Below are 25,329 nucleotides of genomic sequence, written 5' to 3'. Positions count from 1 at the left end.
AATTCTCTGGCCTTCAGGTATGGTGCAATAATGGTGAGAATCACTACTGAGCTCCACCAGTGGAGTCATGCTGGGGGAATCGGAAGTCAATGAAGTCCCCGTGTGGTTGGGGCCATGGCTAGCCAATGCCCCTCGGGCAGTGTCTACCTGGCAGTGCCCACCTGGCACACTGGCAGTGCACACCTGCAACACTGGCAGTGAACACCTGGCACACTGGTGATGCCCACCAGACTCTCTGGAGGTGTGGGTTGAGCACTATCATTGTGCCAGGGTAGTGCCAAGGGGGTGGGACCGGAGTGGTGGCTGTAACGAAGAAGGGGGGGGGGGTCTATGCCGGGGTGGATCACATGAGGGCGCATGGTGGGAGTCAGGCAGGGGTTCCATCGGGAGGGTCCCGATGCTGACGATCCACGTCGGGGAGGAGGTGGGGGCAGACACTGCTGATGAGAGGGGGGCTGGAATGGGGAGTCCTGATGTCCATAGAGGGAGGGAGGAGGTCTCCCATTGCACTTGAGAGATCAGGTCACCTTTGTGTAGCAGCACCAGAGTGCTCTGAAGCCGGACTCACCAGCACGAATAGGCCCCGGTTCTCCGAGTCCCGGCACGAAATTCCGAACTCTCCAAAAAAGTGATTGTGGAAGGATTGCAATGTGGCACGTGCCTGAGAGATTGGTGCAGAGCACTCCATTATTCTCGCCGTTATGACACTTAGGGCCAGATTCTCTGTCCTCTCTAACTACTGCGACAGGGCGTGAACGGCCGGAGAATTTTGAATTCTATATTCTTTATTAAATGTTCTCTCAACCTGTCCTGCCACCTTCTATGATCTATGCACATCTACATTCAGGTCCTTCTGTTCCTACACCCTTTTAAGATCTGTGCCCTTTGTTTTATATTGTCTCTCCATGTTCTTCCTATCAAAATGTATCACTTCACATTTCTCCACATTGAACCTCATCTGCCACCTATCTATCTTGTCCAAGTCCTTTTGAAATTCTATACTGTTCTCCGCAGTTTACAATACTTCCAAGTTTTGTGTCATCTGCAAACTTCGAATCCTGTGCACCACGATCTAGATCATTAATATATGTCAGGAAAAGCAAAGGTCCTGATTGAGGCCCTTTATTTTAGGTGGGATCATATTATCAACAAGAGTTCCAGCAATGCTGCTTTTTTGTGGGACATGTGGACTATTCTTTGTTTCAATCCCACTCAGGTCCCCTTTTTCATCTTTTTCTTTAGTACATTGGTAACCATATTGATACTGTTTCCTGCTCTCACCCAAAACTGAAAATTTAATTAACTTTGCTTCCAATTTCCACCTTTCCTTCACCTTCACTTGGCTCACTGCTATCTTTTAGATAAAAGATAAAGGTGCACGGAGTTGGGGGTAAAGTGTTCGCGTGGATTGAAGATTGTCTATCTAACAGAAAACAGAGAGTAGGTATAAATGGGTGCTTTTCTGGTTGGCAATCCGTGACTAGTGGCGTGCCGCAGGGATCGGTGCTGGGGCCTCAACTACTTACCATATACATAGATGATCTGGAGGAGGGGACCGAGTGTAGGGTAACAAAGTTTGCGGATGACACTAAGATGGGTGGGAAAGCAAATTGCGTGGAAGACACAGAGTCTGCAGAGATTTGGATAGGTTAAGTAAGTGGGCGAGGATCTGGCAGATGGAGTATAACGTTGGTAAGTGTGAGGTTATCCACTTTGGAAGGAATAATAGGAAAAGGGACTATTATTTAAACGGTGAAAAATTACAACATGCTACTGTGCAGAGGGACCTGGGGGTCCTTGTGCATGAATCACAAAAAGAGTTTGCAGGTGCAGCAGGTGGTCAAGAAGGCAAATGGAATGTTTATCGTGAGAGGGATGGAGTATAGAAGCAGGGAGGTCATGCTGCAACTGTACAAGGTGCTGGTGAGGCCACACCGAGAGTACTGTATACAGTTTTGGTCCCCTTATTTAAGAAAGGATGTATTGGCTTTGGAAGAGGTGCAGAGAAGGTTCACTAGGTTGATTCCGGAGATGAGGGGGTTGGCTTATGAGGAGAGATTGAGCAGACTGGGCTGTTTGGAGTTTAGAAGGTTGAGGGGAGATCTTATAGAGACATATAAGATAATGAAGGGGCTAGACAGGGTAGAAACATCGAGATTGTTTCCACTTACAATGGAAACAAGAACTAGGGGGCATAGCCTCAAAATACGGGGGAGTCAATTTAGAACAGAGTTGAGGAGGAACTTCTTCTCCCAGAGGGTAGTGAATCTTTGGAATTCTCTGCCCAATGAAGCGGTAGAGGCTACCTCATTAAATGTGTTTAAGTCACAGATAGATGGGTTTTTAGCCAATAAGGGAATTAAGGGTTATGGGGAGTGGGTGGGTAAGTGGAACTGAACCCACTATCAGATCAGCCATGATCTTATTGAATGGCGGAGCAGGCTTGAGGTGCCAGATGGCCTACTCCTGCTTCTATTTCTTATGTTCTTGTTTCTATTTGCTTCCTCAACTTCTCTGTTTCTATTTCTGGGGACAGGTTATTGATCAATATCCACTATAAGCGCACTGACTCACAGTTACCTTGACTATACTTCCATTCTCCCTGTTTCTTCAACTACTTTGAAGTTATTTTGACAATGCTTCCTATGTGTCTTTTCTTTCCCTCAACAGAGAATTTCTACCTTTATGGTTAATAAGGCCCTAGATCACATTTTCTCACTCTTCTGCTGTTACCAATATCTCTCCCTCCCAGACCATGTTAGTTCCCCTTGGCTTCCTCACCGTCAACCCTAACAGCCCCATATTCAGTGGATCATCCTCTGCTATTTCCACCATTTCCAGCACAATGCCACCAGCAAACACATCTTACCTTCTCCTCCCTTCCCCTTTTAGCATTCCAAATGAATAATTCCCTCCGTGGCACTTTGATCTACTTCTCATTTACCTGCAACATCCCCTCCCCTTTCTTTCCCATGGCACCTTCTTGGCCAGTGCAGTAAATGCAATGTCAGCCCTTTTACCTCCTCCCTTCCCAATTTCCAGGAACCCACACAGACCACCCAGATGTAACAATAATTTACTCGGACCGCTGCAATTTATCACACTTCAATCAGTGCTCACATTGCAGTCTCCCAATATACTGAGGAAACAAAACACAGGGTGGGCGATCACTTTGTGGAACAATTCCATTCAGTTCACAAGCATGATCTCAAGCTTCTGGTTGCTTGCCATTTTAATTCTTCATTCCACTCGCACTCTGGCTGCTCTGTTTACAGATTCCTACACTGTTCCCATGAAGCTCGAGGATCAGCACCACCATCTTTTGTTTAGCTCTTCTGGATTAAATACTGAGTCCAACAGTCTCAGATCATTTTGATTTCAGATCATTCACCTTGCATTTTCTTTTGTTTTTGGACAGCAGTGGTGGCTTTGATTCTGCTTTCACATTTCCATTAGGCCCATCTTTTGTTTCTTTATTTATCTCATTACCATTTCCTTTTGCCCTGCCCCATCATTTGTTTTGTCATTTTATCTCTCCTGCCTCCTACCTTATTACAGACCTCCCCTTTAGTTCGTTCCCCCCACCACACCCAATACTGGCCCTTAAAACCTGTGGGAGTAAAACGAAGGTAGTTTTATTGGATTTATATCTGTATTGGTAAACATTAGAAATAAGGTATAGGGGGAGATTCTCCCAGCCCACTGTGCTGCTCGAGTAGCGCATCAGGCAGGAGAAATCAGCAGGGGGCCAGGCAATGTTTCTCAATGTAATCAGTCTCGTGCTGGAAATCGGCGTGAGGCTGATTACATATTGAAATGTCAATTTCAATATGATTAGTGAGCCTGGGACTGTAGTTTTAGTTTTAGCTGGATATGTTGCAGTTGGGAGACAGGACACTGGGAAGTGAGCATCTCTCAACTCTGCCAGAAGAAGCTGTACAGGACAAGGGAGTTACAAATATGCAGGCTTCCTAAGGAGCAAGGTATAATCCAGATAACCAGGGATCTGGGACAGAAGGAATGTCTTAAGACGACTGAACTAGAGAATGGAGACCAAAGTATTGTTCAGAAGAAATCGAGGAAGAGTAAACTAAATGTTCTGTGTTAAAGAGAAAATTGCAGTAACCAGATTTAAAGTGGGACAGCAGACTTCAGAGATAATTGAAACATTTGATGCCATTTTACTGGAGTCTGGGAATTGTGAGTTAGAGCAATGTGAACAGTTTGTACAGCAGTCAAGACAAAAAAATCCTAAAGGGTTGTGTAAATCCTGGACAGGGTTCACTGTTAAAAGTGGAGTGAGGGCTTTACTGAAGTGTCATTTGGAGAACCTGGACTGTATTTCAGAATACAAACCGCCAGGGGAAAGCATTATTATGAGAAGATTTTAAAGCGTGTTTTTGGAAGTTGAGTTTGGAAACTTTTATCTGGGGGGATTCTGAGGAGAAATCCTCAGACACTAACTTGGATTCAGAGGGGAGTATGTGTATTTGATCAAAGTCACCAGTGTGCGTAAACGGGACTTTGTGTTAATGAGACCATTGTAACATGTACTTTGTAATCCATGTTAATCTTAAATCTGTGTGTATTTGTTAAATTAATGGGGGAGTAAAGAAATATTATATTATAATCAATTTTTTTCATGTTTAAAAAATATTTTCTTTGTTGTTAAAACTAATTAGCGGTTCTGTGACTCTGTTCCTCCCCATTTTATTAAAAGTAAAAGTTATGGGGGGTGATCTTACAAAAAAAAATCTAAGTGCTGAACGAGCGTGAAAACGGGAAAGAATCGTGCCTTTTTTTGGGCGAGTTAAAAGTCACTTTGAGGAAAAAATTAAGCAAGATGTTTCCTGCCAGTTGGAGGAGGGGACACTCACTGAAAGCTCACTGAAAGCTGCAGCAGAGTTCGCCATTGCGCATTTGTGGAACACTCTGTTCTGTGCTATTGCGCAGAACAGAGAGATCTGTCAGTCACCTTCCCACTTCTATTGCTGCCCTCCGCGACTGAACCCCCCTCAGCATGGAGCAGCCGATCGCCAGTTGCAGAGTGCAAAGCGTCCCGTTTCCCCCCCGCCCCAAACAGGTTGCAGAGTGCACAGCATCTCTCCACCTGCCTTCAACTTAGGCCCTGCCCCCTCCCATGATGCCCCGCCCCTTTAGGCCCCATTCCCTTGGCACTGCCCAGTGCCTGCTGGCCACTGCCAGTGTGCCAGGCTGGCAGCGCCAGGGTACCAGGCTGTCACCTTCAGACTGGCACTGCCCAAGGGGCACCCCCGGGCACCCCCTTGCCCCCGATCTTCTGAGGGGCCTCTATGGCCTCCAATCCTACCAGTGACCCTGTCACAACAGGTCCCCGTTGATGGGGACCATCATACATGATCCTCACTGGTGAGGACCTTCACCGACGAGGCTGCTAAGGCAAGTGAGCCCAGGTGATTACATCCTGGGTTTACTTGTGGTATTTAAATTCTATTTTAAATCAAATTTAAATGTTACAATCAGCCTCGCTCCATTTCCGGATGCGAGGCTGATCTCGCCGTCTATCTGGTGCCAGTAAGATCACTGGAGGCGAGAAATCGGGCGGCGAACCCGATTTTTCAGATCTCTCGCAATCTTACTGGCTTGCCCTGCCCATCGACCAGCGAGGTGAGATGGTAAGATCGCCTCCATGGTCTTTTGAGCCAGGGTTTCATTCTGGGATCTGCCCTTCCAGTTATATCAACTGGGATTGTAACACCTGTTAGATTTCAAGTTTTGTTTCCAATTCCCAGTTCACTTTAGCTATTTCTGTTTTCATGTCCTCAGTACCTTATTTAAGTTTAAAACACTAGTCTTGGACGCATTCTTCTCTCCCACAAATTTAATTTAAAATTCAATCATATTATGATTGTTGCTATTTAGAGGTGCCTTCGCTATGAGATTGTCAGTTAATCCTATCGCATTGCAATATCAGGTGTAGCATAACCTGCTCTCTGGTTGGCTCCAGAATGAGCTATTCTGAGATACTATCCCAAAAACATTCTTCTATGCAACCCTTGCCCATCTGGTTTTTCCAGTCTATACATAGAGTAAAAGCCCCCATGACTATCATCGTACCTTTCTGACAAACTCCCATAATCTGTTCCTTTGTACTCTGTCCTATAATGTAGCTACAATTATATGGTCTCTATATCACTCCCACAAGTGACCTCTTGAGGTGGTAGACAGAAAGAACACGCACACACATTGCGCCTGTTTCAGCTACACAAAGTAAGTGAAAGCCATTTGTTGACTCATTCCTGAGCGCAATGTCTTGATCAATTAGGTTTAAATGTTCAACACTGCTTGGTAGTTAACTGTCAGTCACCTGGTGCATTCTACATGGCTATGCCTCTACCAATCAGAGATTACTTGCCAATCAATCAGCACTTTTTTCTCACACAGTACAAATTGTTGTTTTCCCCTTGTATTGGTATTCTTGCGAAAGTGTCCTGATGAGTGCAAGATGAAAAGCTTTAACATGTTCCTTACAATACAGATGAGATCATTATAAATGTTATTTTTTATCAAATTGCATGAGTTAGATTTTAATTTTTTTATTTATGCACTATTTTGTGTCTTTTAGTATATTTACCACATTAATTTTTATTTTCTCTAGCCTGGCACCTTCAGCTTACATAGTGGGCAAACAGGGAGGGTGAAAATGGACTTGGGTGGAGATGCAAAACAGGCATTGGTCGCCTGTTATACAAGTCCACTGATTTCGATGGGAATAAATATGAGGCAGGCCATATAATAGATGGCAACATCAATTTCACCCTTACAATCTGCTTGCAGCCCTTATCAATGCATCCTTGGAGTCAATTGCTAGGGGACAGCAGAAGATATTTAGACCTTTCTCACTGATGCTTCTCCTTGGCTTTTTATCTCTTTCATAGTTAAAACTGCCATTTATTATATTTTGTTTACATATTGATAAATAATTCAAAATCATGTACTTTTGCCTTCTGTCTTAATTTTCTAATTGTCATTTCATTTTTCTGAAGATTTTTTTGTCACAAATAAAAAATTGTCAGATTGAATTTACAGGGATTTAGTTCTCAGCCAGAGTCCATTGTTGCCTTGCAATCTTTACATTCCCGAGTCATAAATATTGTAGGCAGCACAGACCTGTTTTTATATCTGCTTTGTTTTGCTCAGAAGAGAAGCATTTGTGTTAGTTGTTAAGCTATTACAGAAGTGTCTACATGTAAAAAGACAATACCAAAGAGGGTACATTTTGTATCAGCACTCAAGTATGCATGGAAACTGTGAACCTGGCTCTAATCCAGTTGCAAGTTGCAAAAAAGCTGCTAAATTTAACTGTGTGTAAAGAAAAGGGAATCTAATAGTGTCCTCACTACAACTATATCATCAAACCTTTTCATACAGAACCAATGCAGCTGTCATATATATTAAACCCAAGGAAGCAATGGCTATCATAAGGCAGTTGGTATTACTTTACTTGATTAAACAGAAAAGGTAAGTCAAATGTCTGATAATAAACAGCCTCTTATTTTATTAATGTTAAAATCCGAGAAGCCCACATTTCCTTAATTACATAAATGAGTGAACAATGCAGCTATTTAACAATGTTTCAATATCCTTTCATTATCCCAGGCTAGAGAAATTCTAAGCAACAACGAAAATATAATGTTGTTCAATCAAGGCACAGCGCTCACTCTGGTAACACACATCAGTGCTGCTGTCAATAGCTGTTCTGAGAATAATGATATTGAAAGCGTTTAACAAGAGAAAACCAGCATCTCAATATGACGAGGCAGCAAATAATTTAAAAGCTACCACAGCATATTTTAATGAGAAATCCTGCACACTCAATACCCTAAATATTCAAACATATTAAATAGAGATTATAGCATGACAATGAACCGGAAGCCATGTACACATGTTTTTGGAAAGACTATTCTTCTGCCAATACGACTTTTGAATACATAAGGCATCTTGTTCCTAACAATTGAGAAAATATATAAAAATATATGTACATCATAAAAATAGTGAATGTAATGTAACAATTTGCACAGCCACTTCCTACCCTTCTTGTTCTTGTTAATGTTACATTACATTTTAGGACATTTTGCCAGCCTCCTTTCTGTCATGATTGTCACCACTCTCCTCCATTTCATGTTCACTTTCATTGGCCTCGAGTCCCTTTTTACCATAACAACTATGGACTCGAAGACTATTCCGATATGATGAGATGAAACTGAGTGGGAGACACCTGAAGGGTATAAACAGCAGTGTAGACGAGTTGGGCTGAACTGCCTCTTTCTCTGCTGTAAATTCTGCATAATTCTGTGTAACCTCCTACAGCCCGACAAGTCTCCATAAATTCTGCATTCATCTAACTCTGGTCTCTTGTGCATCCCTCACTTCTTTGACTCTACAATTGGCGGCTGTGCTTTCAGACAGCTTGGCTTTAAGCTCCAGAATTCCCTCCTAAAAGATCTTTGCCTCATCATCTCTCTGCTTTTAAGGCACACAAAATACAGCACAGAAACTGGCCATTTGATCTGCATGCTGCACTAGCCTCCTCCTACTCTACTTAATCTAATACTTCCTGAAAATTATTCTCTTCCTTTTGTCTTCATGCACTTATCAATTTATCTTTAAAGGTATGTGGGGCTATTTAGCTTAACTATTCCACATGGTAGCAAGTTGCACATTCTAACTACTCTCTGGGTGAACAATTTTCTCCTGAATTAACTGGATTTACTGGTGACTATTTTATATTGATGACCCCTTGGTATGATCTCCCAAGAAATATTAGAAGAATATTCACATAGAAACATTAGGTCACTCTTCAGTCTTCTCTTCCCCAGAGAAAAGAAGTGCCTTCAGAATATTTTTATACATTAAAGGCACTATATAAATACAAGTTGTTGTTTTTCTAAAGCACTGATACTTTAATGTACTCTGTGACACCAGAACATTGAGACCCATGTTTTGTAAATGTTTTCGTGGAGATTCATGGCAATCGCAAAGATTCATGACATTTAATAGCTGAGAGCCCATGCTTTGCATTAGCTAATTTATTTATTATTAAATCTAAAATTGTATTGTTATATCGCAAACAGCAATCACAGTTGAAAAAATTGAATTGACTGGATGAACTGGATTTATGTTACACTTTCCTGGCAATTTGTACCCATTCGCAAGAATCAATTTTAGGGAAATAAATCTTACACGTTTAAATCCCTAACAATGCAGTGCCATTGAATATGATCTTTGTAAAATAGCTTTAAAGACAAGTCAAGTTCCAGGTGCTTTTATTGTAATTATAATAGGGTTTATCTGGCAGCAATTCTAATGAGGTCAGATTTTCATTAAATTACCCCTCGGAACACACAGTGACCTCAAGAAATTAAAAATTAATTAATGTTTACATTGCCTTTGATGCAGAAAAAAGTCCCAAGGCACTTTACTGGAATGTATTCAGACAAAGATATCAACATCGAGCACAAGGACATATTAAGAAAGGTGAGCAAAATCTTGGCTGAAGAAGTATGTTTCAGACAATCTTGCAGCAGGAGTGGGAGCTGGAGTAGCGCAAATGTTTATGAAGAGAATTCCAGAGCTTATGATGGGATATCTGAAGCCACAAATGTTAATGATGGCACAGGAGTAGAGGGTAAGGCCAGGGTTGGAGCAACAAAGAGTCCTGGATGGAAAAAGATTGGAAGGGGGAAGGCCATGAATGTACTTAAAGACCAAAATGAGGCATCAGGGGAACAGGAGTCAATGTCGGTTAGCAATCCAGGAGGCAATGGGTGAGTGGAAACTTGATGCAGGTAGGATGCAGGTAAAAGATGGTTTCATTTATGAAGGGTGGATGTTGAGAGGCCATCGGCTGAGCATAAGAATAGTCAATTCTGGTCATGACAAAGGCATGAAGATAGTTTCAACACGAGGCAGATGTGGTAACAGATGATGTTACAGTTTCTGGAAGCAGGCATTCTTTGTGATGGAGAGGATATGGGGCCAGAAAGTCACCCTGAGGTGGAGGCTGTGGAGGAGGATCAAACTAATGGCTAGGATACAGGATTGTGTTGGTAGTGCAGTGATTGTGTTGGTGCCAAATCTTTGACTGGAGGATAATGCGGTTGATCCAGTTCTGGATATCAGACAAGTAGTCAATCAAGATAGAAGCAGTGGAAAGGTAATTTAACATAGGTAGAACTGGTGTCATCAGGGTACATGTGGAACATGACAGCATGTCATCAGATAATGGGGTCATTTAAAACGCAAAAATGGGTGAGTTTGAATTGAATTTCCAAATTCCTTAGATCCAGGAATAGTCCCATCAGATTGGAAGTTGACAAATATTACACCACTTTTCACAAATGGAGGGAGAAAGTAAACAGTGAACTACAGACCAGTTAGCCTAACATCAGTTGTTGGCAAAATGCTGGAATCTACTTTTAAGGGAGTCTTAACTTTGCATTGTCAACATGGTTACTACAGGGAAACCTTGTTTGACCAAGTTATTAGAGTTTTTGAATATGTAACTTGTAGATTAGATAAAGGAAAACTATTATATATGTATATATAGTATAACTAGATTTCCAAAAGCCATTCGATAAATGCCATACAAAAGGTTAATAGGCACGACAAGGGACCATGGAGTTGGGGGCTAATAAACTAGCACGAATAGAGGATTGGTTCACAAAAAGAAAACAGAGAATGGGCATAAATGGGGCTTTGACAAGTTGGCAGGCAGTGAATAGTGGAGTACCACAAGGATCAGTGCTGGGGCCTCAGCTATTTACAATCTATACTGATACATTATTCTTTGTCTCTTCATCTAAGTTATCTACATTTTCTGATGATACCAAGCTAGGTGGAAAAGTAGGGGGTGATTCTCCCAAAAAACTTCAGCAGACTTCAGCAGGACTGGAAGATTCAGCCGGCAGGCACTTTCCATGTCGAAGGTTCAGTTCCCAACCCTGGCACGGCATTGGTTACCATCAGCTTTATATATACTTTTAAAACAATCATTGTCTCTTTAAAGACACCAGGTTACACAGGTGCCATCAGTAGTGCAAACACCCCAGTATTCACTCTGAACGTGCACTGCGGGGGGAGGGGGGGGCGGGGTTTGAAGTGCATGGCTTTATTTCTAGCAGTAGGGCCGGTAGATCCTGCCATGATGGGAAGGATTCTAGAATAAAGCTGATGAATGTGAACAATTCAATGTTTGGTGCACTGGCACACCAAGAAGTATGGAGGAGCCCAGCACTGAATTTTCACATAGAATCATAGAAACTAGAAGCAGCAGGCCACTTAGTCCTTCGAGCTTGAAAGAGCTTGAACCTCCGAGCTGTACATACAACTTGCAGTCTATTTTCTCCAGTATGGAACTGGTAGCCAATTCCATTTGCACACTTGCAGACCCGGCCATGATGCAATATCTGATGACTGATGTCCTTTCTTCTATTGCACTACAAGCAGAAGCAATCTAATATCTGGGTGCTGCTATGAAAGCTCAGACTTCTATCATACAAGGTCAGCTTGCTGCCATACAAGTTTAGATTGCTGGCCTCTTGACAGTCTTCAAAGGGATTTGCAATTCTGCAATCTGTCCTCCCCAACACATTAATAGTGTTTCTAATGTGCCACCCTGGGGAAGTGGCAGTGGCTCCATGGAACATGAAGCTGCTGTCCTCGCTCAAGATGGCATTCAACCCTCCTCGCCCAGGAAGGCAGCATCATCCCTCCTCTCTGCCTTTCCCCCGCTGTCCTTGCAGTCTATCTGTCAGTCCAAACTGCTATCAACAAGGCCAAGATGATTCAGTTTGGAGCAGAATTTTTAAGAACAGAATTGCTCTAGTTCATTCTCTGAGGCTACCTATAATCTCCACCCTGAAAATCATTAGCCTTCCACCATTTATCCTGCAGCCACTCGGATAGCAGAGTGCAGATAATGGCACTTGGAAGGCAGAGACATAAGGGAATGAGAAAGGTTTAAGTTTGCGTACAATATGGCATGGTTTGGTTTACAAATTTGGTTTAGAATATCTATTTTTTGTTGTCTTTTATTTTTGCAATTTGGCCAAGAGGGTTCTGTGATTGTCAGAGAGAATGTAAGACGTGTAATTCTTATAGAATGGAGCACTGGTGCTGCATTTACAATTACTGAAGGTTGTTCACAGACAGCCCAGCCAGAAGGGACCATTATTTTATTCTTTCATGGGATGTGAGCATTGTCAGCAAGGTGATAATTTATTGATCATTTCTAATTGCCCTTGAGAAAGTGGTGATGAGCCACCTTCTCAAGCAATCTGCAGTAGGTACGCCCACAGTGCTGCTGGAAGGGAGTTCCAGGATCCTGATCCAGTAATTATGAAGGAATGGTGATATAGTTCCAAGTCAGGATGCTGTGTGACTTGGGAGGCGAATTTTCAGGTGTTGGTGTTCCCATGCTTTGCTGCTCTTGTCCCTCTCAGTGATGGAGAATGCAGGCTTGGAAAATGCTGTCGAAAGAGGTTTGGCCAGTTGCTGCAATGCATCCTTTAAATGATACACACTGCTGCCGCTGTGCATCGGTAGAGTGAGTGAGTATTTAAGGTGGTCAATGGACTGCCAAACAAGTAGGCTGCTTTGTCCTGGATGAAATTGAACTTCTTGAGCATTATTGGAGCTGCATTCATCCAGGCCAGTAGAGAGTATTCCACCACACTCCTGTATTGTACCTTGTAGATGTTGGTGGATAGGCTTTGGAGGGTCAGGAAGTGAGTACAGAATTCCCAGTGTCTGACTTGCTCTTGCAGCCACAGTATTTATATGGCTAGTCCAGTTCAGTATCTGGCCAATGGAAACCCCAGGACGTTGATGATGTGAGTTTCAGCTGTGGTGATATAATAGAATGTCAGGCAAGATAGTCAGGATTCTTTCTCTCTTCCTTTCTCTTATTGGAGATGTTCATTGCCTGTCATTTGTGTAATGCAAATGTTACCTGCCAATTATTAGCCTCAAGTCTGAACATTGTCCAGGTCTTGTTGCAAATGTATACGGAGTGTGTTAATATCTGAGGAGTCACGAATGGTGCTGAACACTGTACAAGCATCAACAAACATCCCCACTTCTGATATTATGATGGAGGGAAGGTCATTGATAAAGCAGCTGAAGACATTTGGACCTAGCTCACTGCCCTGAGAAACTCCTGCAGTGAGGTCCTGGGGTTGAAAACATTGGACTCCAACAACTACAAACATCGCCCTTTGTGCCAGGTATGATTCTAACCAGTGGAGACTTTCCCCCCCCCCCCGATTCCCGTTGACTTCAGTTTTACTCGAGCTCCTTGATGCCACACAAACGCTACTTTGATGTCAAAGGCAGTCACTCTTACCTCACTGTTTGGGTTCAGCTCTTTTGTCCGGGTAGACCAAGTCTGTAATGAGGTTAGGAGCTAAGTGGCCCTGAACACTATACAATTGTCAACGAACACCTCCACTTCTGACCTTGTGGTGGAAGGAAGATCATTAATGAAGCAGATGAAGTTGGTTGGACCTAAAACAGTAGCCTGAAGAACTCCAAACTGCACATTAGTGAACGGGTTATCGCTCTGTAAGTGATGCTTGAATGCAATGTTAATCACACCTTTGTTAATGATCGAGAGTAGACTGGTCTGGCAGTAATTGGGCAGATTGGATTTGTCCTGCTTTTGTGGCCAGGACATATTTGGTGATTTTCCGCATGTTAAGTGAATACCAATATAGTAGCTATACTGAAGGAGGTTGGCTAAGGACACAGTTAGCTCTGGTGCACAAGTCAGTCGAACCACTTCCAAGGTGTTTCTTTCCTTTCTCCTCTTCCTCCTTCGCCTCCTCCAGATCCTCAGCTATTCACCATGTAGCTGGTGGTAAGGACGGTACCCTCTATCTATGCAGCATGCAATAAGAGAACACCACAGATCCAACACCCACTTAGTTGAGTATTGCAGGGCTCCCTAGAGCAGTCCAGACAGTAGATGAGCTGTTTCAGTGCGTCATTGGGCTGCTTTATCACATATCGTGTGGCAGCATGGCTTTCATGGTTTACCATGTGTGCATGGGTTGTGCCTTGGAATCATGAGCCATGTCAGCATGCCACTACCATGTCAGCAGAAACTTTCATTAGCCATCCTTTGGTTTGGTTACTCAAATGAAGGCGGCACAGTGGACTGTCACAAAACAAAGGCATCATGATTGTTGCCAGGATACCAACCACAGATTTGCATTACTTATATTCAAGATAAGATCTTATATTCAATATAGGGATCAATATATTTTGGATATTAAGGGAATTGAGTGATGTAGTGATGAGAGGTAGAGGATCAGCTAAAACCAGACCATGGCACTAACAGGCAGGAGGGAACAACAGAGTAGAAAAGTAGTCATTATAGGAGGTTCTGTCGTCATTGTGAGTCCTGCAAGCTGGTGTTGCCTCCCTGGTGCCAAGGTAAAGGGCATCATAGAGAGGGTCTGAATGTGTTGCAGGGGAAGGGAGTGAGCCTGAAGCTGTGGTGCACGTCAGTATCAACATAGAAGTCAGGTACTGGAGTCTTGTCACGAACTAGGGAGGAAGTTAAAAAGCAGGAATTCGAAGGTAATAATCTCCAGATTACTCCCAGTGCTACATGATAGAGAGAGTAGACATATTAAGATCAGGTGGGTCAATCTGTGGCTTGAGTCATTTTGCAGGAGGAAGGCTTTTAGATTCTCAGGACATTGGTGCTAGTTCAGGGCAGGGGGCATCTGTTCCAAAGGCTCTTGTTGCACCTCAACAGGACTGGGACCAAAGTTCTCATGAATGGGGACTGGGCCATTATATATGAGTAGTATATAGAACACTGATATATACCAGTATACAAGTAGAAAAGTTGAATAATGTGTATCAAGTGAAAGTTTTATTTCATTCGCTCATGGGATGTGGGCATCGCTGGCTGAACCAGCATTAGTTGCCCATCCTGAGGGCAATTAAAAGTCAACCACATTGCTATGGATCTGGAGTCACATGTAGGTCAGACCAAGGACAGAAGATTTCCTTACCTAAAGAACCTGACGGCTTTTTACAAAAATGGTTTCATAGTCATCATTAGACTGTTACTTCCTGATTTCAAATGTTCATTGAATTCAAATATCACCACTTGCCATGGTGGGTTTTGAACCTAGGTCCCCAGAGGATTATCCTGGGTCTCTGGATTATTAGTCCAGTGACAATACAGCCTTGCCACTGCCTCCCCTTACAACAATCAGCACAACATTAGGAGCAGACTAAGAAGGACTATGAGACATACGAGGACAGGTTTACAATGCATGTATGTAAATGCACAAAGGTGAGTAAGGTTGGTGAGTTACAAGTACAAATAGCCGTATGAGATATAATGCAGTAGCAAAACAAAATGTGGCTTAAAAATGGTGGGGACTGGGTGCTTAGTATTCAAGGACATAAAGTATTCAGAAAAGTTTGGGGAGGAAATTGGATAGCGGGGTGTGGTAACAGGACGGCGTTACTGATTAAGGAAGACAAAGTACAAAGGCAAGAATTCATTTAGTTAGAGTTAAGAAGCAAATGAGTCTGCTCATGCCACTAGGGATAGGCTTGTATAGGCTTTCAAAGAGAAAGAAATAGAGGAACAAAGCATCAGGGAAATCACAGAGATGTGTAAGAACTATAGAACATTGATATTGGGGGACTTTAATTGCACAAATATTGGGCTGGATTTTACAGGCCACTTGTGAATGGGAATGCAGATAGGTGGACCTGTAAAATAGGGTGCCATGCTAATGGTGTTGTGCCCATTGCCAGTCCACCCCTAGTGATTTACAAGCAGCATGGGAGGTGTCAGGTAAGCTGTCCACCTGTGACCCAACTGAGGCCCTTAATATGGGAATGAGAGGTCTGCGCCAAAGATGCAGCCTGATAGATTTAATTCTACAGGCTCGGCGAAAGGAGTGCCTCCTTCTGAACTTCCACTGCCGATTGGAGCACCCATCCCCAGATTTTTTCCTCCCCACATCCTTCCTCCCCCTACCTTGTCCAAAGGGACAAAGAGGGTGAAATATGCTTAGAGGTGCAGGGCAAGACTAGAATATTTAATAAGTACTTTATAATCGGTGTTTACTAAGGGAAAAGCTGCTGACAAAATATCAGAAACAGAAGAAGCTCGAGGTAATGGATGGGATAAAAATTGGGTGGCAGGAGGTACTGGAAAAGCTGGTTATGTCCAGACTGGGTAAGTTGCTTGGTCTAGGTGGCTTGCAATCCAGGTTGCTAAAAATGAGGGTGCAAAAAGCAGAAGGCCAATTAGGAGGCCGACTGAAATAGAAATAGAAACCCTACAGTGCAGAAGGAGGCCATTTGGCCCATCGAGTCTGCACCGACCACAGTCCCACCCAGGCCCTATCCCCTTATCCCTACATATTTACCCGCTAATCCCTCTAACCTATGCATCTCAGGACACTAAGGGAAATTTTAGCATGGCGAATCAACCTAACCCGCACATCTTTGGACTGTGGGAGGAAACCGGAGCACCCGGAGGAAACCCACGCAGACACGAGGAGAATGTGCAAATCCCACACAGACAGTGACCCAAACTGGGAATTGAACCCAGGTCTGTGATAAAATTACCAAGCACATTTCACTGTGAGATCACCTTTTACCTTGACCTGGGGTTACTTACCTCCTTTGTAAATTTAACCCCATGGCTCTAGCTCATAGAATAATAGAATCTTGCAGCACAGAAAGAAAACAATCGGCCCACTGTGTCTGCGCTGACTTTTTGAAAGAGCCATTAAATAGTTCCACTCTTTCCCCAATACCTTGTTCCCTTTTCCAATATTTATTCAATTCCCTTTTAAAGCATCTTCGCCAGTGCTTATCTTGTGAACCCTCACCTACACTGCATCGAAACACATCTGCAACATCCATGTCTGCCCTGATCCTGCCACTTTATACCAACTATAGGTACGACTCTACCAAGTCAAGTGCCAGGGTCCTGCCTTCCTCGAATTTGATGACCCAAAGCACTGGTGCCTTATAAGAACATAAGAACACATGAGATAGAAGCAGAAGACTATACAGCTTGGAGCGTAATGTAAAAAAAAGCATTCCTGGACGCTCTCCAATGCTTCTTCAGAACAGTGTACAATCCAGGCAATCCAGTTCACACGAAAGTTTATTGACCTAAAATGTTGGTCCTAATACTAAAGGGGAGGCAGGGATGAAGCAGCAATGCAGATTTGTAGTCGAGAATCCAGGAAGAATGAATTTAACAGATCTGATTATCACTTTAGGACTCTATCGCACAGTCATAGTTAATTGGATTCAGAAGTTGGTTGGCATTTGGGCGGGTAAACTCTCAGCACCAGGTCACAGATGGAACTGCAGAGGAGTGAGAGATTGGGGGTCTCATTAGATCAAAAGACGCCATCGATAAGGGTATTGGAGAGATCGGGGGTTACTCTACTGGAATGACAGAAACGAGGCACACCTGATATTGGACTTCGCGATTCATCCACAACAGATTGGCCAGCTGCAGATGTGTGCTGAACATTATTCTGTGGTTCAAGGAGAAAAAAATTTGGAATTTGGGTCACTGCATTATCTGGCTTTGGCCGACAGGGAGGTCTTTCAAGAAAGGAAAGCTGACATGAGAGGGGGTGAACAGGAGAGAGGGTGGAGAATATAAAAGGACAGTAAATGTGGGGGAGGAGGAGGTATGAAGCCACTGTGGAAGAGGGAGAATGAGATCAGAAGGAGGAGATAATAAACTGGAAGGAGGGGTTCAAGTGCTATCAATGAGGTTTTAATGAAGCTACGCGGGCACTCTTGCACCTTTCCACTGCACAATCAGGAACGTATGTTTTAAGATCTTATTATTTTGGTCCTGGTCTGCATTGATTCTTTTAACAGTTAGGCCACATGTAGACCAGGCATATGTGAACAAACTTGATTTGTTTTGGGCAGGTCCCTGTGCACATCTTTTGATACCTGCACCAGTATTGAGGGCAATGTGCTTTTGGCTTAAATTGTTCACAAGTACGGTTGGCCTGTTCATCTGTAAAACGGTGCAGAATCAAGGCATTTCTAGGCCTAAATGTCTTTGTAAAGATCACTGCAAAAAGAAAACAGGGGTTTTTCTGTGTCCAGTCCAGCATCAGTGGTCCCTGCCACTTTCTCCACACCATCTCCCCTCTCACCTACATCTCTTTCCTGTTTTCCCTCTGTCATTGTGAAGAGAGCATGCTGAAAGCATTTGTAAGGGATTTCCTTTCTCTCATATAGATTGGCACTGACATCAGTTGAGAACCATGGGGTGCTTCAGCTGAGGTTACAATGTGCCAAATCTGTGCAGCCCAATTTTATTTATATTTATTCTTTTCCCAGCAGGTTGCTGAATCTCTGACTTAAATTATTTTTGAAGAGCTCCCTCCTGTAGTCCTTTATTGATTTTTTTTTTACTTTTCATGTTTAAATGCTTCATAAAAACAGTACTGTTGAAAAGACTGTTATGTCACCTTTTGTGTGTGCCTGATTTTAAATAACATTTTGAAAGATCATACTCAGCAAATTTTCTATTGACGCCAAGAGGTAAATTTCAAATTGATGAACACAAAGAAATATTGGGCAGTTTCTGCAACAGTTGCCTATCTTGCAATGCCAATTTTATTCTTCAGCAGTTAAGCTGAAAATTACCTTCTTAGCTACTTATTAAACATCCCCCCTTCCACCCTGCAGAACAGGCAATGATTGTTCATTTGCGACCGATTTTCACCAGCTTCATTATTTGGTACTCTCTGTTTCAAATGTTTTAAGGAGTTTTATAAAGGTTTGCCTTCATATCGGTTCTTGCTATCTATGGATGGATCAATCACAGAAATTACGATGGGATGGTAACTTATTAAGAACAGGCGGATACAGCAATTAACATGGTACAGCAAAGAGCTTGGCAAGAAAACCCTTCAAGCATACATGTTAAGCAACATACACCTTTTGAAGGACTCCAATATAAAGTAATTGCAATCATTCATTCACATGTTATCTCTCACAGAAGGGAGTAAGTTTCTTCAGATGTGAAAAGTGGCTCTGCAATGCTGTTGTTGACAAGAAACTTGGTGGAGACTTGCGCTGTATATATCATACTATAGTCCTGCAGTGCCTTTGTTATATAGGTTTTTAAAAAAAATCAGGTCCACTGATTGCCCCAACTATTAACTTGCTAACAATCTGCAACTGGATCAAGATCCTGGAAGTCCTAACCTAATAGCACTGTGGAAAAACCTTCACTATATGGACTGCAGCGAATCAAGAAAGCCCACTTCCATCTTGTCCAAGGCAACTAGGAATAGGCAACAAATGCCAGCCACATCCACATCCTGAGAAGCAATTGAAAAAATACTGGGCTAAGATAGTAGACAAAAAGTACATGTTTTCCCTGACATTCTGGGTTTTTCACAGTCGAACATTGATGCTAATCCTGATAAATCAAAGCTCAGACATACAGGATATCCCACAATGGGCTCTATGTTGAGACAGTGATTGTGATGTGGGATGATCTGATGCAATAGATCTACACTTCACCATTATTCATATTGTCCAGTACAACATTTACTTGATTATTCTATTAATCAGTGATGCCTGGAGTATATGTTAATGACGCTATTCTCCAGATACAAGGTGATAATGGAGATCACATCCTGGACAATCACAATTATGTTCTGACAGCAATAATAATTGATTGGGTAGGAATAAACAGGTGTAAAAATGTTTGTAAATCCTATTCAGTGTTGCTTGGCTCATAAAGTTGTGAAGTGTGATTTGGTTTCAATCCTTCATTAATTGCCAACAATTAACATCAGTTTTAGATTTCAAATACATTTGTGATTCAAGTGAATTCAAACTAGAAGCAGGATAAGCAAGTTAAATTCAATCGACACATCAAGACATTCATAGCTCTATTAATAGAGTAAAGTCACTGTATGTCTTTCTGATTCTGATGCTCAAACATTATGGCATAAATTTGACAGGCAGGAAAACAGACAGGTGGACCTGTAAAGTAGGACACCATGCCATTTGGCAGTATGCCCAATTAAGGGCCTCATCCCATCGCTGCTCCGATTCAACATGCAGTGGTAGAGGTCTGCGCTTAACCCTATGGGCTGTTACTCAGTGAAGGGAAGCAATGCCACCTTCCTAGGGTGCCAAACAGAAGCCCCATCCCACAGTTTTGCCACCCTGTGTCCATCCTTTCCCTGCCCTGTCCAACATGCCCTCCTGCCACCTCGACAGAGACCGCCAATCCAGCCCCAACCTGGTGAGATCCCAGACGTACCTGGGTTTGGGGGCATCCATGGTTCCTCTTCCTCCCTGGCCTCCTGCAATACTGGCAGGGGCCACCGATCCTGGGGTGGCTTCTCGTCTCTGATTGGCTGGCACCTCTTTGGAGAAGGACAGAAGTCCCGCCTCTTACTAATTAAAGGGCCGTTGCCTGAAAAATTAAAGCAGGGCGAGCCAGCCAAACAGAGGCAGGCTCGTCCCTGAAATTTACAATGGAGTGCGGGGAGTCTGTTCTCAGTGTATAATCCAGCTCAATGAGACAGCAATAAGATCTTACAACGAATAGAGTTTGTAACACAGTCCCTAATATCGATTGATACCAGGCAATGTCTTGAAAGTAGAGATAGCAAAATAATTTCAAAAGCTTCTTCATTAAAATCCTTTATTAAAATCATATTAAGGGTCTTAGGTTTCTGTATGGCAAGCAGTAAAATGTCCATCATATCTAATGCACTGTACTATATTACAAATCAGCTGAAGAGCTATGGAGCGATTCAAGATTTTATATATATATATATATATATCAAAAGGGAATTCAAAGTGCACTATATTTGTATTTTTATTTGTCTCAGATAAAGGAAAAATGTATTTTTAAATTTTCATTATTGTACAATTTTGGAATGCATTCCACAGCTTTTAAATATACTTTCTTGTTAAGTAAACTTTCACAAGGTCACTTCTTTGAAATGGAGTTTGTTTGGAAAATTCCTAATCTGTACCAATTAAATTACATTAGGTATCCATCTCATCACCTCGTTTTTATTTTTTTTAAACTGCATTTACCAGGTGATTTTGTCTGTTTCTTAAGTCTTTAGGGAACCTTTACTGAGCAACTTTGTTGGTTGGCTGGACAGAAATGCGCTTTTTAAAAAAAAGACCCATTCTGGAGAGTTGGGAGAGCATGACATACTTGTACGAAATTAAAGATCTCAACACTGAACTTGGGTCGTAGCAACATTATAAACAACAATGAAAAGAAGCCACAATAGGAAAAGCACCTTCTGTGTATCCTGATAGTTATCTCTATGCCTACACTCCCAAATTTTGTAGTTAGGCACACAGATTCTTCAATTTGCTTCTGACAGAATATTGAAAATTATAGCAAATCTCTAAAGATGATAAACCAGAATACAAAGCACGTGTACTGGATTGTGCAGGTATCGAGTATCAAAATATACTACATCAGCCTTTATCCTGCACATCTCAATATATGTAAGTGGGAAAATATATTTTAGTTTGTGAATAGCTTACAATTCCTTCATTTGTGGTGTCTTTGATAAAAGAAACTTCACTGAGTTACACAGCCCAAGGGTTTCCACAGAAGTCAGAGCTAGCTGCATTCAGTTATTCTGTGTAGAATACCTGCTGTATTCTTATGAAAGCTGCTTATCATTAGAAATTCTGTTCAACTTCCCCTTGAGGATACCAACTATTTGCCCCTTTGGGACGTCTGCCTACTCGGGGTGGGGGGTAAAATCCTCAAAATGACTTGACGGGAAATGCAATTCCTCTTTCCAAATGTTACATTTTCATGTTGTTTTTCAACAGTCCTACCGCCCTAGGTGTTTTTTTTAAACAATGTTCAATTATAGTTGCATAAAAAAGCTTATATTTGAAAAAGCAAGAATGCCAAGTCAATTCCAAGGCAAAGTTCAGAAGAAGAAAAGGAAAACAGCACTTTTGTTTTGTCCAAGCAATTTAATACCAGCAACATTACTCTCTCTTCAATAAAATAGCTACCTAATGTTTTATCCGGGTAGAAACTGATTTATAAAAGCAAAATATTGCGGATGCTGGAATCTAGAACAAAAACAGAAAATGCTGGAAATCTCAGCAGGTCTGACAGCATCTGTGGAGAAAGAATAGAGCTAATGTTTCGAGTCTGGATGACCCTTCGTCAGAGCTGATTTAAGTTGGTTTTCAGGCCTGAATTGGGCGATTCAAGCAGTAGAGGCTGGACACCCAAGGCTAGCACCAAATTGGGACTCAGGCCTCATCTGAATAATTCTGGTGAGCCACAGATACCAACTGGACAAACTTTCCAACTTGCAAACCTGCTGAATGCCAATACTGGCTGCCTGAAACATTAGCAGCGGGCCTCAGTAGATGGGGGAGGGGAGAGGGCGTGGAGAAGAGATGAAAGGGAGCTGGGTGAGCCCAGGCAGCTGGAAGCCTACAGTATTGCTGTGGAGACGTAAGTTACAAAAGAGAATTTCCTTTTGTTGGCAGCCTTTTATGCACATTCAAAACAATGCAGGAACTTCTGGGCGAAATCTTGAAACAAGCATCTTTCTATATGCCTTATGAGCATATGTAAGGGGCCTATGTCACCTGTTTCAGGTAGCCTCCAGGGATGTCTAAATATTGACAACGCGAAGTTGGCACTGGATGTAAGACAGGCACTCTTGTTATGTGGGACATTGCCTTGCAAATTTGAATGTTTTTGTCCCTGTGACCAAACATTGGGTGCAACATTGCCTAATTTCTACTCCACCTTGTGTTATATGCCACGCCTGGGAGAAGAGTTTTTTATTCAAAAATTGATTCATCAATGCAACATCCAAGGGTACAGTTTGCAAAATCTCACTTCACAGCTTTGGAAAATGAGCGTACATCAGTTACCAAGCCACAGAGATCAGCTCATCTGGCAGGATTTCCTATGCAATACCCATGGGAAATCCTGCTCTGCTCAATGACTTCTGTGTCCGAATTCCCGATTGTGCTCTGCGCCCACACAGCTCCACAATCAAAGTGTGAATTTGCAAAATCTACCCGCCAGCTCTTTTAATTGCAAAGTTAAAATGGGCTCCAATGGAACAACGCAAGCGATTTTTGAAGCAAGAATGATAAAAAAGTCATCTGCTCAGCATTACTATTTTCAATGGATTCTTTCTCCATTGCCCACAATAAAAGTAATCTGTCTCTGCCACGTTTTTAATAAGGAATGAAACATCAAAAATCCTCTTCAAAAATGTTCAGTACAGCTTGGGAGTTTTTTTGCTCGAGTCATTACAGCTTTAACTAACCTTGTTCAGGGACAGGGGGTTTGGTTGTTGTAGATTTTATCTTGAGTGCGTCCTTGGCAGACATGTCACAGCAGGAGCCTTTATTAGTGTCTTGATCGCTGTCGGCTTGGTCACTGTCTCCGTGTCCGCTGTCCCTCAAACTAACTCTCTCTGGATCTTTGAATGTGGAATTACTGAAACAAAAGACACCACTGTTCATCACCGCATCAATTTTGAGTAATTTGGCCTGACTGAGCAAAGCAGACAGGAATGCAAATGCAATGGCTGAGCAAGACATTTAACAGGACTTACCTTTGAACAAACTGCTGCCTGCTGCCCATGTAATTGGGCTCTGTGGGAAAATTGTCTGTCTGTGAAGAATAGATGAAGAAATTTAAGTATATTGGTACATATTAAAATCTCCTAGAGAGAAACAAATTTTCCTAGAGGAAGGTGATTAATTCATAAAATCCTTTTTATCTTTAGATTTGTCCACTATAATTGCTTTCGAAAAACCCCTACCTCTATAACTGTTTATCCAAAACAAACAGATAGGGCAAGAATTTTGCTGGTTTAAACAGTGCCACTATCAAAAGTAAAATATTTCTTTAAACTGTTGAATCTGAATTTGAGCATGGATGGAACTAGGGAGGAACTTTAATTCTCTCTCAGCATCAAGCAATTCTGGGTGTAATTTTCAATTCATCATTTTTATCACTATTTTTATTGTTGTATTAGATTGGTTTCAGAAGCAATTATATAATTCACAGAATTGCAACAACAGCTTTTCCTTCTAAACAGAGAGGCTTAATGTGAGGTGCTTGTGTCAAGTTTCTCTGTGAATTATTTCGGGATTCACAATTAGGTGAATGACTGCATTTAGAATAGCACACAAAGAATAATGTACAGATACATTAGGCACTATTGAAATGAAATTAAGCACACTAGGTGACCTTTGAACTTTCAACATCACCATTTTTTTCATTAAACAAATGTAAAATCCCCCACTCTCAATTTTTAAAGTAAAAACTATTAAACAGAATTGCAAGGGATTAAATAACCATGCAAAATTCTTGCCTCCAATGTAATATTAGCAGTTACATCTCTTTTAGTGTAAAATACTAATACAAAGGTTCAAAATGAAGTGCCATTTTATTTGTCTCAACATGAATAGGTGTTTGCACCTTTTTTGCAGAAACATCAAAGGAACATTTTTTTACCAAATGTAAAGATACAAGTTTTGTAATTACACTAGAATTAGATGTCTCAAATAGTTGTTTTATTTATAGTATTAAGAAATTATTCATACAATACTATGACATTTGGATATTCGTTTTTAATGCAAACCTATGTACACTGAGTAATAAACAGGCTGCTGCACATTTGTATAAGTGCAATACAAACACTACTTGGATTTGCAGGTCAGTAACAACCACAAAAACTGAATCCCTATCTGTAGACAGTGCAGAATTTAACCATTAGACATTCAAATAATGTGTGTCGGCACAAATTAACACTTTAGCCCATCGTTAAACCTTAGTTATACTTACTGTTGGACAATAAAGTGTGAAGAGATCTTATTTCTACAGAACCACTGTTAATCATGCTTATTTTCTTTTCACTTGTGAATATTGTTCTCTAGACTAACTTTCCAGGAAGGCAGGTGCACAAAAATTAACCATCAGGTGCAGGGTTAGTCAGTTTATAGTGCACAAGTGGCTTAGTGAGCTTAAGGTGCATCTGAAGTTCAGGAATACCACGAGTCATGCTCTGCCCATACATATGAAGGTCGCACTAGTATCAGCTAGCTTTTGCCTCATATTCATCACAGATGAAGACAATCTTCTGACACTATTTAGCCATCAATGTCATATTGTTTCCTCAGGCATTAGATCCTCATGCCATGAGATCCTTGTGACAACAAAAAGTCAAACAGAAGTTTTAGTAAATAGTAGTCTTTCTAATTGCC

General features: G+C 41.8%; 1 protein-coding gene across 2 annotated transcripts in view; it reads right to left on the bottom strand.

Moving 5' to 3' along the window:
• pcdh17 (protocadherin 17) overlaps window positions 1-25,329 on the bottom strand; it is a 128,855-nt gene that overhangs the window by 86,194 nt on the left and 17,332 nt on the right. For both annotated transcript variants that reach the window (XM_078221693.1, XM_078221694.1), the window contains exons 2-3: window positions 23,673-23,731; window positions 23,382-23,554 (exon numbers count right to left, since the gene is read on the bottom strand). In XM_078221693.1, coding sequence (XP_078077819.1) covers window positions 23,382-23,554; window positions 23,673-23,731 — 232 coding nt within the window. The remainder of the gene's footprint in view (window positions 1-23,381; window positions 23,555-23,672; window positions 23,732-25,329) is intronic.

Source organism: Mustelus asterias, chromosome 10, assembly GCF_964213995.1.
Source record: "Mustelus asterias chromosome 10, sMusAst1.hap1.1, whole genome shotgun sequence".
NCBI lineage: Eukaryota > Metazoa > Chordata > Chondrichthyes > Carcharhiniformes > Triakidae > Mustelus > Mustelus asterias.
Note: the sequence above shows the minus strand (reverse complement) of the source record. Positions and strands in the feature narration are given on the sequence as shown.